This window comes from Gossypium raimondii, chromosome 2 (assembly GCF_025698545.1).
Source record: "Gossypium raimondii isolate GPD5lz chromosome 2, ASM2569854v1, whole genome shotgun sequence".
Taxonomy (NCBI): domain Eukaryota; kingdom Viridiplantae; phylum Streptophyta; class Magnoliopsida; order Malvales; family Malvaceae; genus Gossypium; species Gossypium raimondii.
Genome location: NC_068566.1, coordinates 41,953,962 through 41,969,909, shown reverse-complemented (window position 1 = coordinate 41,969,909; position 15,948 = coordinate 41,953,962). Strand labels below are relative to the sequence as shown.

At 29.6% G+C, this 15,948-nt stretch overlaps 2 protein-coding genes, 1 long non-coding RNA gene and 1 other non-coding gene across 6 annotated transcripts; 3 read left to right on the top strand and 1 right to left on the bottom strand.

Moving 5' to 3' along the window:
- The first annotated feature begins 562 nt into the window (after positions 1-562).
- On the top strand, positions 563-1,265 carry LOC105788870 (probable histone H2B.1). The gene has a single exon (XM_012615935.2). The coding sequence runs from the start codon at positions 653-655 to the stop codon at positions 1,094-1,096; it is 444 nt and encodes a 147-aa protein (XP_012471389.1). The 5' UTR covers positions 563-652; the 3' UTR covers positions 1,097-1,265.
- Positions 1,266-1,757: 492 nt separating this feature from the next.
- On the top strand, positions 1,758-6,015 carry LOC105788869 (uncharacterized). Its single transcript, XR_008193743.1, has 3 exons — positions 1,758-2,251; positions 4,266-4,320; positions 5,383-6,015. It is a non-coding gene; the product is annotated as an uncharacterized LOC105788869 (long non-coding RNA).
- A 1,020-nt stretch (positions 6,016-7,035) lies between these two features.
- TRNAV-AAC (transfer RNA valine (anticodon AAC)) lies at positions 7,036-7,109 on the bottom strand. The gene has a single exon. It is a non-coding gene; the product is annotated as a tRNA-Val (tRNA).
- A 5,113-nt stretch (positions 7,110-12,222) lies between these two features.
- LOC105788868 (THO complex subunit 4A) lies at positions 12,223-15,430 on the top strand. 3 transcript variants are annotated; one of them, XR_001132184.2, is made up of 6 exons: positions 12,223-12,537; positions 12,682-12,828; positions 13,208-13,276; positions 13,367-13,548; positions 14,015-14,611; positions 14,808-15,430. XR_001132184.2 is itself a non-coding variant. In XM_012615933.2 (5 exons), the coding sequence occupies exons 1-5, from the start codon at positions 12,376-12,378 to the stop codon at positions 14,178-14,180; spliced, it is 726 nt and encodes a 241-aa protein (XP_012471387.1). In that variant the 5' UTR covers positions 12,223-12,375; the 3' UTR covers positions 14,181-14,798. The 3 variants fall into 3 exon arrangements, 1 of the variants encoding a protein (XP_012471387.1); XR_001132183.2 differs by having other exon boundaries at positions 14,795-15,430; XM_012615933.2 differs by lacking the exon at positions 14,808-15,430 and having other exon boundaries at positions 14,015-14,798.
- Positions 15,431-15,948: the final 518 nt, after the last annotated feature.

Here is a 15,948-nt window from a genome sequence, read left to right as displayed (position 1 = left end):
AGAAATTTAAAAATATTACCAATTATAATTATAATATTACATTTTCAAAATTTTAAAAACTATTTATATTGATAAATCTAGTTTTAATAAAAATATTTTTATCCAAAACTGGTTTAAATTTAAAACCTATATAAAAATATTTAAAACATAATAAAAATAATTATATTGTGTATTAAATATAATCATTTTATTTTTTATTTAAAAATATTATAAATTTATAAAAAGAGTAAGAAACTTATAATAAAATTGTTACAAAATTATTATAAATTTTACTTTAAAATTTTTAAAAACTATAATTTATATACCTTTGAATAAATTTTAATTGATATATACACAATCATACATTAGATCCGGGCTCATTAATCTGTGCGCCATGATATCTCCAATAACATTCCGCCACGTTTCCATCTTTGTTTCCCACGCTAAACCGTCTTAAGGCACATTTCCAGGCCGTCGATCCAAATAATTAATCCAACAGCCACAAGAACGCCACACCATCAATCCCCGTCTCTCTAAATCTTCCAATCAAACTCTACCATTTTCTCCTATATATACATTTCCGCTTCCTTGTCAAAACCACAGCAGTCAACCACCAGAAAATCGTGCAAAATTTATCGTCTTCCACTCAAAACAAACCAGAAGAGAATCTACCATGGCGCCCAAAGCCGAGAAGAAGCCTGCTGAGAAGAAGCCGGCCGAGGAGAAAAAGACTACCGTCGCTGAGAAATCCCCTGCCGAGAAGAAGCCGAAGGCCGGTAAGAAGCTTCCCAAAGAAGGCGGCGCGGCCGGAGACAAGAAGAAGAAGAAGGCCAAGAAGAGCGTGGAGACCTACAAGATCTACATCTTCAAGGTCCTTAAGCAAGTCCATCCTGATATCGGGATCTCAAGCAAGGCTATGGGGATCATGAACAGTTTCATCAACGATATCTTCGAGAAGCTTGCTCAGGAGGCTTCTAGACTCGCGAGGTACAACAAGAAGCCAACGATTACTTCCAGGGAAATCCAGACCGCAGTTAGGCTTGTACTTCCCGGAGAGCTCGCCAAACACGCCGTCTCTGAAGGTACTAAGGCGGTTACCAAGTTTACTAGCTCTTGAAATTTGACCTTAGGGTTTTTTTCTCTCTGTAATTTGGCGGAATTCGATAAATTTAGGATTAGGGTTTTATGGAATCTTAAATTGTTGTTGTTACCCTTGTGTTGGTTAATGTGGTTTTGTTGTAATTACAAGTTGCTAATGGAATTTGGAGTAAATTTCTTCGCTTAAATGTTATAATAATTCGCGTGTCTGTCCCTTTCGAAGATGGTGATAAATGACTACACCAGTTGGAATAAGTAAACGATTGTTCATAGATCACAGTTGCATAAAGTGGGGTGCATTGTATCTGCCATTTTTACAGATCCACAAGCGAATCAATGCTTTGATAATGATTGTGAAGTGGGCTATGTAATGCGGCACTGTCTTATCTTTTAGATTTGTTATTTTGATTTGAGTTAGTGATACTATTTAATTAGATAATAATTTAAGTTTTATTTGGATGGATGATGATTTTTTCATGGGATTAAAAACAACAATGACAGTGAGAAGGACTATGATTGAGATTAAAATGTATTTAGATTCAAACTTATAATGATGAGAGGAGAATAAAAAATTATAAATGAAAATATTAAATTAAATATATATAATAAACAATTGTATTTCATATTAAATAATAATTTTAATTAATTATATTTGTACCTTTTTATCAGTCAATGTCTGCTTAATTACGATTAAGTCAATTTTATTTAATAAAGTTTATTATACAGTCAAAGTGTAAGGCTTCCTTTGGATGCAACTGGTTCTCAGTGTGTTGATTTTTTTAGGTTAAAAAAAATTGCAATTGAAATGTCAGTAAACGAAAGGCTGTTTGGAAAGCATTCTTCAGGACGTTGAAAATGCATTTCACCTCACTGGAGGTTTAATTCCAGACTGGAGCCTTTTGCTCTAGGAAAAATTTAGCAACTTCAGTTGATTTTTTTTCTCTTTTACCCATATATTCTTCAGTTGCATTCTTCAGGCTTTTCTGATGTTTGGTTACCCTTCTTCTTTCCTTTCTCCTTCCCCTTCCTCTTGGGTTGCAAATCAGTTTGGTCAAGGACCTCTTCCGGTTCCTCCTTCATCCAGGTAAGACTCCTTCTCCTTCTTCCGTTCTTCATTCCTTTTTCTGATCGTTGAAATCAAGGAGAAATCTGAAGACCTACATGCTCTAATCAGGTATTCCATTTCAAATTAATAGCCTTTATTTACATAAAATATCATTATCTAAATTATGTGAAAAAATATTTAATAAATATAATTATTGAAAGTTTAAATAAAAATAATTTTTTTTATTAAAATGGTAAGATAGATATCTAAATTTCATTGTCATTGGTTCAAATATTTTATTACATTTAAATTTTTATATTTTTGAGAATATGATTGAATATCTATAGATTTTATATGGAAAGTATAAATCTAAAAATATTTTATAATAATATAATTTATTTTGTACATAAAACATATTTTTAGTAATAATTCATAGTAAAGTTAATAGATAACATTTATTTACATAAAAGTTATTTAAAAAGCAAAAAGTAAAAGAAAACAAAATATGGTTATTAATGATATTAGTTTTAAGGTTGGAACATTAATGTCAAGTTTGAATCTTGTTCTATGTAAATTAGATTGATAGTTAAACTAATTAGACAATTAATTTTTGATTTGTCCGTATCCAAAATACAACTAAGAATTTCACTCGATCTAAAATAATTAGTATATAACAATTATTTTATTTAGAGTGATTAAATAGAAAAAAATTAGAGTGACTAAAATAGGATAAATCCTAATTTAAAATGACCATTTATGCAATTTACTCAAAATTAATTTAATTAACAAGTTTACTAATTGAAGATTAACTAAGTTAGCGGAGGACAAAAATTTAAAAACATTTAGTGATTTTTCCTCTCATTTAGTGAATATGCATATTTTTCATCAAACCTTTGGAGACAAATTATAGAGGGTAAGAGGATTTTTTATTATTATCCGATACTCCTCCCAAAGTTTTAATCTGGTTCTCAAATTATGTCCTTTTTTCTGTTTTAGTACATAAACTTGTTTGCCCAAAATAGGTGATACCTAATCAATGAAAATGCTTCATGTGTCTGCTTTTTTTCTTATGACATTGATAATGTGATCGTTCACTGTTGACTATTCATCCTTGAAGGTTTTAATGCATATTTAACAGTTTTAGAACATAAGGTTCTTTTTTTCTTTTTTGAAATGTTTTTATTTTACATAACTTATATATTATACTTTTTTTATTTTTAGAATTTAATAAAATTTTATGCTGGTATAAAATGTTTATATCTAGATAATATATATAATGTCTAATTTTGAATTAGCTAATGGGGTCTTGATTGTAATGAAAAGTTCAAGTTTTGGACATCCATCGCTTAAGTTTCAATTACATAATTTGTATTTCATGTCTAGATTTTTCTATATATATATTTTGAGATATTCTATATATTTATTTTAATTAATTAATTTAAGTCTAATTTGAATGGTTGATGTAATCATAAATTCATTTGATTAATCGAATATTAGTTGAATTAAAATATTAATTAATTTTGCTTTAATTTTTTAAATATTGATTCTAAATTATTCATCAAAATCAATCATTACAATTCACAAATAAAAAAATCATTAATGAACTATCAAAGCCGATTTAGGATCAACTCTAGAACCATTTTTTCTTTTTGGCTTGGATCCCAATTTATTTTAAAAAAATTCGACATATCGTTAAATATTACATAATTTTATGTCATACCAAAATTAAAGGACTAAAAGAAATATATATTATAAAATTTTATAAAAAATTAAAAATTCTATCACACGTGTATGCTGTGAAAATAATGTATTTAGAACATAGATATGTATTTAAAAATAGCATACAATAACCAATGAAATATGTGATTTGAAACTAATTAATAAAACTCATGATATATATACGGTATTAAAATAAAAAATAGACTAAATTGTAAGTTAAATATATAAATATGTTAAATTAATAATACTAAATGAATATATTAGTCCTAAGTTGCTTTCGAGTTAATTTGTAACACCAACTGAGGTAATAAATTGTACATAATAAAGTTAAAATAAATCTTTAATTGAGTGGTAAATTTAAGATATTACTAATACAATTTGTGTGGGTTCAAATCCCATAATATACATATTGTTGCCAATGCAGAAGAACGTGGGTTCAAGTCCGTAGAAGCGCATTATTCTCCTATTTATGGATTGGGGTAAGGCTATAGGTGGTTTTAAGAAATGTGTCAAAAAGAGCATATATGATCTTTGTTAAAAAAATAAAAGACAATTTAAAATCCAAGTAAAATTACAAATGAGAAATGATGGGTTTTGAACTTAAGATTTAATTTTGCCATTTTAACTAAAAGTTTGTCTAATATATATATACTTAGACCTTGTTTGATAAACTATTAAAATTTAAATCCATTGAAAATTAATTTTTACACATGTTTGATAATTCAGAATAAAAACAATCTCATAGAATTTTTCTATAAAATGTGAACCATTATAAGTAAATAAGAGCTATTTAGCACTTAATGAATAATATTTTCAATTAATTTATTTTATTTTATTTATTTTAATATTATATTATCTAATAAAAATTTTACGTTTAAAATTTAACTTTTGTTTAAAATAAGATGAAATGTTTAAAATTTAGGATAAAATACAAGATAATTTTTATAATTTAAAACCTATATTTATTAAAAAATTAATTATATTTTTAATTAATTTTAAGTAATTTATCAAACAGATTTTGTAACTTAAATTGAACACTTAATTTTTCAATTTATCAAACAACATCTTACCTTAATTTAATTGATTATCAACTCAGGCTAATTCTTCTTTTCAAGAAAAAATGGTAAAAGTATTTAGTAAGTCCCTTTATTCTAGAGATTGAATCAAATTAGTCCTCTGTTATTAAATGGATCAATTTAGTCCTTATCTTATTAAAAGAATCAACTAATTAAGGCCATATTGTAACACAATTAACATTTACTGTATAAAAATATTTTGAAATTTATTTATTTCATTCGCAATTCAATTCTAAACAATAAATAGCTTTATTCCAATTTGGTTTTAGTTTATTCTTTTTAATAATATAAGGACTAAATCAATCAATTTAATAATAGATAGACTAATTTGATCAAAATTTTATAATAGAGGGATCTCTCACCAATGGCTGGGTGTATTTTGATGTGGTGTGTCACTACCTCACATGATAAGAAGTTAATTAAACGTGCTCTCAAGTCTCATTCCCCTCTCAAAATCTGTAACAGCAAAAGAAGCCCAAGTCATCATCTCATCACGTTCTCTTCCGAACTAAAAAACAAGAAACCAAGCAAACATGTTCCCTTCTCTAAACTCAATACGCCGGCAAATCACGGCCCGATGGCCTCAAATACTCCACGCTCTAACATGGACAGCACTGTTGGCGTCAGTGGTAAGCATCGCATCGTTTGCTTCGGAGATGGCCTTTGTTTCAGCAATATCTCCGACATCCCCCTTCTCTAAATCCTGCAACGTTGAAGGGCTCGTCAGGATTCCTTTAGACTTCCAAAGAGATAAAATTTGCTTGCCTGCTCATTTGGTGAAGCGATCCAAGGTGGACTTTTTCGTGCCCACCGTCTTCGCTGGCCTCGTCGTTGCTGGTTCCGCTTGTGTGGTTCGATCTCTGGGACTGTGGGACAGTGATTGAGATTGGTTAATCATTAGCAGACTAGTAACTTTTTTTCTGATTATATCTACAGGGGTTTCATTGCATCCCCAACAAAAACTGTGAAAATATAAATACTTTATCAAGGACTTGTTATGTCTACGAGGGTTGAGGATCACGTTTTTTCTTTTTCTTTTTTTTCATTTGCTTCAATTTTAATTAATTTTTGCAATGAATTTCTGAAATGGTTTAATTTCATTTCAGTCCTTGTATGTTATTGAAAATTGTGATCTAATCCTTAATTTGACATAATTCAATCTTCTATTTTATAATATTATTAGTAAATCTAAATTGTTGGTTTTACCATCAATGGAAATTCATTCTTTAAAATTTTAACTACTACTCCTAACAATCATATCTCCAAATTTGAAACCAAGTTATTTTTCTAAACCCTCATTGATAGCCGACATCAATTAAGAAAAATTGAAAATGATTGTATGGAACAATTACACTATATCAATATATTTCATTTCCATTTGAATTAAAATCATAAAATAAGTCAACTATTCATTCGATAATTAAATGATAAAAATTAATTTAGCAATTCATTGATAAATAAATTAATGGATAATTGATTTTTTTATATAAATGTGATGATGTGATAAGATTTAAATGAAAATTTTATATTTTAATCTAGCATAATTGTTCCATACAATCATTTACCATGAATTTAGTGATATTGTCTTTTTACAATAAGAGCAAGTGAAAATTCCAAGATTGTTGAAACTGGAATGGACTGATTGATGAGTTTGACTAAGAACCTATTGGTACATTAGTCGAGAGCAAAGTAAAAACTTAATTGATTTACCAACCAATTAAATCAGATTTTATAAATTTTAATAAATTTTATGACTTTTATTTTTATGTATTTTAATAATTTATTTAATTTGAACTTATGAGACGATTGAATAAAAACTGATTGCTTGATTTGTTTTACTACTAATCCGATTTCAAAATATTAAAACTCTTAGTCAAATATATTTAATTACTGATAAATTTACATCACAATCGAATATTTAATACCATTTTAAAATAAATTAAATTCCATATCATCATTTTAGAAACAAATAATGAATTTATCAAATTTAACCTACCATAATATTATGGAATTAAACCATAATTAAACGCTTATGTAATGCTTTACTTTGGAAATTTGGATGCGTCGGTGTAAGAAATACAAAGCGAAAAAGGAAATTAAAAAGAAAAAAAACTAGACTGGCGTCGCCCGGACTTGAACCGGAGACCTTCAGTGTGTTAGACTGACGTGATAACCAACTACACCACGACACCGTACTGACACTTTTCTTAAATTGATTTATCAATTGATTAAAAAGTTAAACTCCACTGCATTTCTTTGTTAATTTTCACTGGGTCTCTTTTGATTAATAAATTTTCCGTCTCTCTTTCCCACTCTGTACTTCAATTTTAATTCAAAAAAGTTTTTTACACTCCAACTTGACTCGTCCTGTGATATTGCATAATTTTAAAAAATTAAATAAAATACATATTACAAAAGAAAAACTTATAAAAAATAAATATATTTAATTGAAATATTTGAAAGAATGGTTAAAATATTTTTTTAAAATTTAAATGATATTCATAAAGTGAATATGTTAATAAGGCATACATTAAACATCATCACCAATCATCAATGACGGAGATCAAACCAAGATATTTAAGAATCAACACAAAGGTTCTAGCTATCTCTTCCTAACATAATATCAATAATTAATTTTTATTAATTGAGCACATATCCAATATGTTATGTCAAGAAAATATATCTTGTAGAACGCATTTTTATTAAAATTTGATAATCTAGCTCATTTGGTCATATGGTTAAATATTAGTGCTTTTGTACTTAAGTCCCGAGTTTGATTCCTCTCCTACTTATATTTGTATTTTTTATCTCATGTTGTTTTAAGTTTTTAATTTTTAATTAATATTTTTAACTCATTAGCTCTTCTGGTTAGATAGTTAGATAATTGTGATTTCATCTTTCAGTCTTAGGTTTAATTCTTCTTATAAACGTTTTGTAACACCCCTAACCCGTCTCCATTGTCGGATTAGGGTTATAGAGCATTACCGTACAATTCAGAACATTTAACTTTAAATAGAAACTATTATTTAGATTAATTACTAACATTCAAACACACATAACATTTACAGCACAAATATACCTACAGGCCTTAAATTGAGCTTACGAGACCTTAAAAAAAGTTTGGAAGCAATTCGAGATCAATTTGAAATAAAACAGAAAATTTTGGTAAAATATGAAAATTTTGAAAATAAGGGTCACACGACCATGTGACAATGCCCAGACTGTGTGTGTATTCGATATTGGGTCACACGATTGTGTCGTAGGCCGTGTACTCCTATTTGTACCTTCAAATTCAAGTTTACCAAAGCATGCTTACTTGGACATCAAGCAACCCAATTTCCATAAATTAAACCTACTCAAGACACAATTAAAAAAAAGCTCAAAACATGTCAAAACATCGATCTTAAGTGCCTAACCAATGTGCCCTCATTTACACCACAATTCAATAACCAACCCAAAGTCACATTTCAAGTCAAAGTGATTGCATTCAAAATACTCAAACGCCTTTAATAACTCTTACCAAAACCACCATTACTTTCAATCCATAATGCAAATTGCCACATTCAAACATTTTCATAAGACTTATACCAAATATACCAAACATTCCTCAAAACATAAATATACCAAACCAAAAACATATTCACATGTTCTAAAATCCATCCAAAGACAAACATCATTCAAGTTTAACAAACTTCACAACTAACAAGTAGCCAACATAATTACAATCACCTATTACATACCATTTATAACCTTATACCAAAGTAATCAAAAACTACAAAAGTGATGATTGGATAGTGTGATTGTGCTCTGACAAAATTCTAACTGATCGAGCTTTCCGATGATCTACAAAGAAAGAAAACAACGAATGTAAGCAAATCAATGCTTAGTAAGCTTGTATGTAACTGAAACTAAACTTACCGAATTTGAATAATTTTGTACATTTCATGCATAACCTCATTAACAAGCTTATGAATTCATTTATTTCCTATACACACAACAAATCTCACAAATTAATGAGTTCACATATATACATGAAACTTGAGCATGCTATAGCAAAAACATCTAGATAACATATTATCCAATCAATTCATTAAACTCAGTATTCAAGTGGTAAATCACATTCCATTTTATTATACCATGTTCAATTTCTCTTTTCAGTGATTGATTCCATCTAGCTAATGCATATATTCTTTTCATTTTCACAAATAAGAACTTAAAACATATCATATCATATAATGTTCATAAATAACAAGTGCAATTCAATTATCCTTCTCAATCTTTAATATGTGACACATTCCATTCAAAGCTTGATACCATATAACTATTTCATAATTATTCCTTACATAAGTCAATTTACACATATAGCTATTTCAATTACCGCCTTATGCCAACATGATTCAACAATTTCCAAGTCATTAAACAATTAAACATACAGATATTCAGAATTCGTAATATGCTTATTCCAATAAAATAGTTTCGTATCAAATAACCCTTATTTTTCTGATGGATCTTTGTAAAAGTATTCAATACATAAGTCCAGAAATAGTTAATGCTCATAAGAGCTAATTAGATACAAAATAAATGTATCATGTTACCTGTCCGGGCTAAACCAATGACAACATAGATAAACTAGCTTGGCCAAAGCTAGGTAGACCTGTAAAATGACAACGGATTACCAGTCCAAGCTAAATCCGAGTCTGCAACACGTGCAGTTACTCGGTCCAGATCAGAAATTCAAACAAAAATCTCATGTATGAAACTTTTACTCGATCCATCGAAATCGTTCGAGAGATTTATTTTATTACACATAGATTAATTTGATTTCAACAAAAAATATATATGTGTCAATAACCACAATTAATATTGAATTATAATTAAGGATATCAATATGAACTTATCTAAACTGATTTTGCAGCAAACATGACTCCAAGGACTCATCAGCAAATTTTCCTTTTCCGCTTTTGTCTATCGATTGATCTGTTTCTTAATGTATATGTAATAATTTAATTCAATTATTCAATTCATTTACTTCTAAAACACTTAATTTCATACATATAACAATTTATCCATATTTTACACTTTTACCGTAAACTTTTAAATTTTATTCAATTCAGTCCCTAAACTCGAAACTTTAAATTTAATCTAATTAAACTCAAATCATGCTGACCAAATTTTCCATAGTCCCTATACAGCCCATATTTAATATATTTTCACAGGAATTTCATATAATTTTACTATTTTAACAACTTAATCCCTAAATACAAAATTTACTTAATCAAATAATCTTTAAACAGATCATAGTTTCCAAATCTAACAATTTCTATCAAAACATATAAGATTCATCAATGACAAGTTTTAAAATCTTTAACAGTTTTGAAAACGAAGATACGAGTCAGTTAAACCTAATTGCAATGATCTCAAAAACATAAAATTTACAAAAAGCGGGTAACAATTACACTTACATGCAAAGGGGCCGATTATTGAAGAACTTTACTCTTCCATTTTTCTCCTCCAATGGCGTTCGTATGGTGGAGGAAGCTGAGAATGAATTCTCATTCTCTTTCCTTGCACTTTAGTTACTTTATTTTATTTAATAATTAACAAAACAAAAATCGTCCACTAAAATGAATCATGGATTTCTTGCAACATAAAACCTCCACTAATGATTTTATGGCTATTAAGCCTAAATAATCTAATAGCGATTAATTTTTATAACTTTTACGATTTAATCTTTTTCAATTAATTAACTATCCAACCATTAAAATTTCTAAACTGAACATTCACGTACAAAAATAATAACTCTGTAATTATTTAATAAAAATATCAATGAGTTCGGTTTATAGAAACAAGGTTCCTATATCTCATTTTGTAAAATCACTTGACTTTAAGGGCATACCACTTGAACCTAATTATTCGTTCAATTAACAAAAATCATTAAATCAAAATTAAACGTAATTCTAGATTTAACTCATAAATATTAAATAATAGTATTTACGAACTCATTCGTCGGATTTGTGATCCCGAAACCATCGTTTCCGATACCACTAAAAAACGTGTTGTTACATGTTTAATATATATTTTATTTCATGTTGTTTAAAACTTTTTTAATGAATAACTCTTTTATTTATGAAATCTAATAATCATTTCAAATATAATTATTTTTAGTAATTATAATTTTTATATGTATAATATTTATTTTTCAATCCATATCATGAGTGTAGTAAATTTTAGTATTATATATTTTTATACGTGTATTTTAAATAATTATTTGAAATATTTCACATATAAATATAATGATATTTGAAATAATTAATTGAAATATTTCACATATAAAAATAATTGAATATTATACCCACAATGTAGATTAAAAGACAATGATATTTGAAATATTTTACTTATTTTTATTAAAACTATTTTACATATTTGAAATAATAATGATATTTCAAATAATTATTTGATTTTATTATATTAGAAATAATCATACCCACAATATAAGTGGACAAAATAAGTATTTGACATATAAATATTATATATAAAGAAAAATATATCAAAAGAATTTGTTGATATTTTTAAGAAATAATTACATCATTATTATTTTATTTTATAAATAAAAAATTATTAATTAAAAATAAAGAACTTAAAAATATATTATTAATTATAAATATTAATTTAAAAATAAAAAAGCTTTAAACTACATGAAATAAAAATTGCTTATAAGAGAAATCAAACTTGGAACTTAAAAAGATGAAATCACAATTATCTAATCATCTAACCAAAAGAGCTAACATGTTAAAAATGTTAATTAAGAATAATAATAAAACGCTTGAAATAATATGAAATAAAAATACAAATTTGAGTAAGAGAAGAATCAAACTTGAGACTGAAGGACAAAAATATTAATATTTAATCATTTATCAAAAAGAACTAATTTATCAATTTTAAGTGAAACCGCACCTTATAGTACGCATTTTCAATTTTCTCTCTAAAAAAGCTACCTATTCTCTTAAAGATAAAAAAACCCTAAAATCATAAATATTAAAATATATATATATGTATAATGTTTTTTCTTTTGGGTCAGTAAATACAACGCCAAATGGGAAATGAAAAATAGAAAAGAAAAGTGGCGTCGCCCGGACTCGAACCGGAGACCTTCAGTGTGTTAAACTGACGTGATAACCAACAACACCACGGCACCGTATTGATAGTTTCCTTAAATAGCTTTTTATAAAGGAATAAATATAACCCTACCACGTTGAGTTACCGACTCAAGCTCCGCTGCTTTTCTTTATTAATTTTCAATTCAATACGATTTCTGTTCTTCGTTATTCTCTTGGCGGAACCCTATCTCAGCTCCTTACATCTCTTACTTCTACTCTGTACTTCAATTTATATTTCTCTAGCTCTGTTTGTTTTGTTTTGTTTTTTTTTGTGAATTTCTAACTAAAGACGAACAAAAAAATGTCAAGTGCATTAGAGATGTCGCTAGACGACCTGATCAAGCGTAACCGTAAGTCCGGATCCGGAAATCCCCGCGGTCGAGGCCGTGGATCCGGACCGGGACCCGCCCGCCGCTTTCCTAACCGCGGAGCAAACCGCTCGGCACCGTATACTGCTGCTACGGTACATATCCTAGGGTTTTAGATCTGATTACGCTTTTCTTTGTGTTCTTTTTTTTTTTTTTTGAATTTTCTTCTTGATTCTGGCCAAAATAAAGTTGTTGATCCAAAAATTTTAAATCAGCTAAGTTCGTTCAATTTTGTTCAGGCGCCGGAGACGACGTGGCAGCACGATATGTATTCGGATAAGGGAGCGGCGTTCCAAGGTCAAGCCGGTCGGGCCGCTGCAATAGAAACCGGAACGAAGCTCTACGTCTCTAATTTAGATTATGGAGTATCTAACGACGACATAAAGGTATTTTTTTAATAGTTGTCTTTTGCTATTTTTTTAGTTAGTAGTAAATTCAGTGTTTCTGTTCTGTTTCAATTTGTTATTATGTTTTTTTCCTCAAAATTTATTCGTGTTATTATGTTACCGGCTATATTGATTTGATTTTTTTCTCTATGCACTTATATTCCTGATTCCCAGGCTCGGCTATTCAATTTTCATTTTTTCTTATAGTTAAATAATTGATTAATTTGAGATGTACATATATTTGAGATTAGTTAGGGTTAAGAAAAAATCTACTATGCTTAGAAATACTTTCAAAGAAATTTGGTTCAAAGTTGATATTTTGTTGTTGTTAGGGTTTTTATTTTTTGTATCTTTCTAACGTTTGTGTTTTAATATACAGGAGTTATTTTCTGAGGTTGGTGACCTGAAACGATATGCAATTCATTATGATTGGACTGGTAGATCGAAGGTATTGAATCGAGTTTGGTATTGATTGGTCCTTCAAATTGAATTATTTGTATAGCACTGAAGTTTAGAACAAAAAAAATCTTTCTCTTAGGGAACCGCCGAAGTTGTCTTTTCACGGAAAGCAGATGCTATGGCTGCGGTCAAGAGATACAATAATGTTCAACTTGATGGAAAGCCGATGAAAATCGAGATTGTGGGAACAAACATTGCTACCCCTGCTGCACCAACAGTTGCCAATGTTGCTTTTGGAAGTTCTAATGGAGCCCCTAGAGGGTATGATTTTTTATTTATTTGCATGGCCCTTTTATTCAATAGCTCGGATTCCATCATTTCTTAAGCTGGCTCTGTTGAGATGTTACTGTTGCTCAAATATTTTGCCTATATTTTCAGTTATCTTTTGTTCCTGAAATTTTCAAAAGCTGAAATGAATCTCAGTGCTAATTTTTGCTGAAATTTCATCTTAAGTATCAGTTTATTTGAGCTTTCTAGTTTTTGGCTTACAATAGGGTGATAGCTAGAGGGAGTTTATGTTCTTTTTTTTTTTTCATGTGGCAGACAGCAATCCATATTTGTAATCGTCTATTAGCTTTTACTGTATGGAAAATTTGTACCGCACTGACAGTTATGTTAGTGAATTTGTGTGAACAGTTTATCCATATATTTTCTACTATTAAAAAACAATTTTTGGTTATTGATAGACAGAATTTACTTATATGATCTTTATGTGGTTATTTTACAGTGGGCGTGGCAGGGGTGGAGGATTCCGTAGGCAACGTGGTGTTGCTGGAGGCCGTGGCTTTGGAAGAGGCCGTGGACAGGGAAGGGGCCGTGGAGAAAAGGTTTCGGCAGAAGATCTTGACGCTGATCTAGAGAAGTATCACACTGAAGCAATGCAGACAAATTGAAGCATTTCTCATGCTCTGTTGGTTGGGTTTTAAGTCGTCTTTTCTACTATGGACATTATGTGCTTGATGCTCAACTATATTGTGTATCACTACCAAATTCACTCTTTAGAGGAACTAGTCATATGGAGAGAACTATTAGTGTCTAAATTTTTATGGAGTTTGAGCTTTTACTGTTGACCTTTTACTTGGGTATAAAGAATGTGGATTAGTGGGGAACAAAAAAAGCTATCATTTTGTAATCTGCAATTATGCTTTTAGTTCCATTGAAATTGGGCTCATTCCACCATTCAGTAACAAAGCGGAAACTTTTTCTCTATATGCAAAGGGAACTTTGGCTGCATGCTGTGGGAGGAGTAATCTTGCCGCTGCCCAAAGCTGCATTGCCTTTTGGTTGCTCCTGCATTTTGGAACTAGGGAGACTGCAATCTGAGGTAGATTTCTTTATGTTCTTTTCTAGCTTTTCAGAATTTTGTCCTTTGTATTATTGGTGATGCAACTGGTTTTCCTATTTAGGCTTTTAGGTTGCGTATGTTCCTTCACTCTATTGTATTATTGCCAAGGGATTAATCTTTGCCCCTATTATCTATGAATTATGCTGATATGGCTTATTGTAGTAAACTATTGTAGAATCTCCCTGCTTTGGTTTCAACCAGTTGGTTTCTTGCCGGAGAAAATCTGTTGACGGCTCCAGTACAGTTGGCTTATAGGAGCTTGTTCTGGAGTTCAAATGATTATAGAAATCTGTTGAAGTACAATAAGATTCTGAAGTTTGCTCTTTCAGTTTCCATATAAAGTGAATGAACCCCCTCTGCCTCCGCATATAAGCCTGCATTTCATTTTGGGGCTTGGGGAAGTTGAATAAGAGTATAGTTACGGCATGAATATACTTTAACAAAAGCTAAGATTTAAATAGCGGGAAATTGCTTAAGTTTTTTGTCATTCTGTGAGCTGCTATGGTAATGCTTGGAGCAAACGGCTTTTGTCACTACTTCCCCTGATTCAAGGTTAGGAACTTCAAAGTGGACGATGCTTATTTGCCATAGTAGTATCGGGTCTTCACTTTGGAAGCTTGCCCCAACCTTCAGACTATGAAGTTGGTGAGTGCTGGTTTTCCTATTTACATATATGCACAGTTATTGACCAATGAGTCTTATTTTGCTCATGATTAACATCTATATATAGTTTTTATGATTCTTGAATTTCAGTTATTTTAATAAAAATTGAATCTCAAGGAATGTTTTGTTTATTCATTGAATTGATCTAAGGGGTTCTTCTTTCAATCTAGAAGTTCCTGGTTAGCTTATGTGGTGGGATGTTCAACTGATCCTTTATGTTGATCTTTTTCTCCCAATTTTGAAGACCATGCTGCATCTTCTAATTCAAGCATATTAAAGTAGGTTTAGAATTTGTTTATTCTTGCTCGACACTGTGTTTACGTTAGGACAGCTAAGCCTGAGCCTGTGGGCCGGTTTATACTGTTTTTAACTTAAATGGTATCAAGAGAAAATTTGAAATACTAAAATACGAACTGCTGGAATTGAATCAATTTGCTTTGGATGAGGACCGTTTTGTGTTATGGATAGCGGACGTGCGATGGGACGAACAGTTTTAATGGGTTTTTTTTAAACAAAAAATAAACATGAGAATCGTCTGTCACGAGTAGTGTTTTCAAGGATTATGTCTAACATAAGAGTTCGATCTAGATGTTGAATTTGGTTCTAGTTATTTTTGTCGTAATTTAGTGCGTCAATTTGATTTTAGGGCTTTT

What these genes read in the sequence shown, in the direction of transcription:
- LOC105788870 (XM_012615935.2), top strand. Translation starts at nt 653, where the DNA reads ATGGCGCCCAAAGCCGAGAAGAAGCCTGCTGAGAAGAAGCCGGCCGAG.
- LOC105788868 (XM_012615933.2), top strand. Translation starts at nt 12,376, where the DNA reads ATGTCAAGTGCATTAGAGATGTCGCTAGACGACCTGATCAAGCGTAAC. An exon ending in TATCTAACGACGACATAAAG is followed by an intron (nt 12,829 to 13,207) that starts GTATTTTTTTAA and finishes TTTAATATACAG; the next exon opens with GAGTTATTTTCTGAGGTTGG. An exon ending in TCTAATGGAGCCCCTAGAGG is followed by an intron (nt 13,549 to 14,014) that starts GTATGATTTTTT and finishes GTTATTTTACAG; the next exon opens with TGGGCGTGGCAGGGGTGGAG.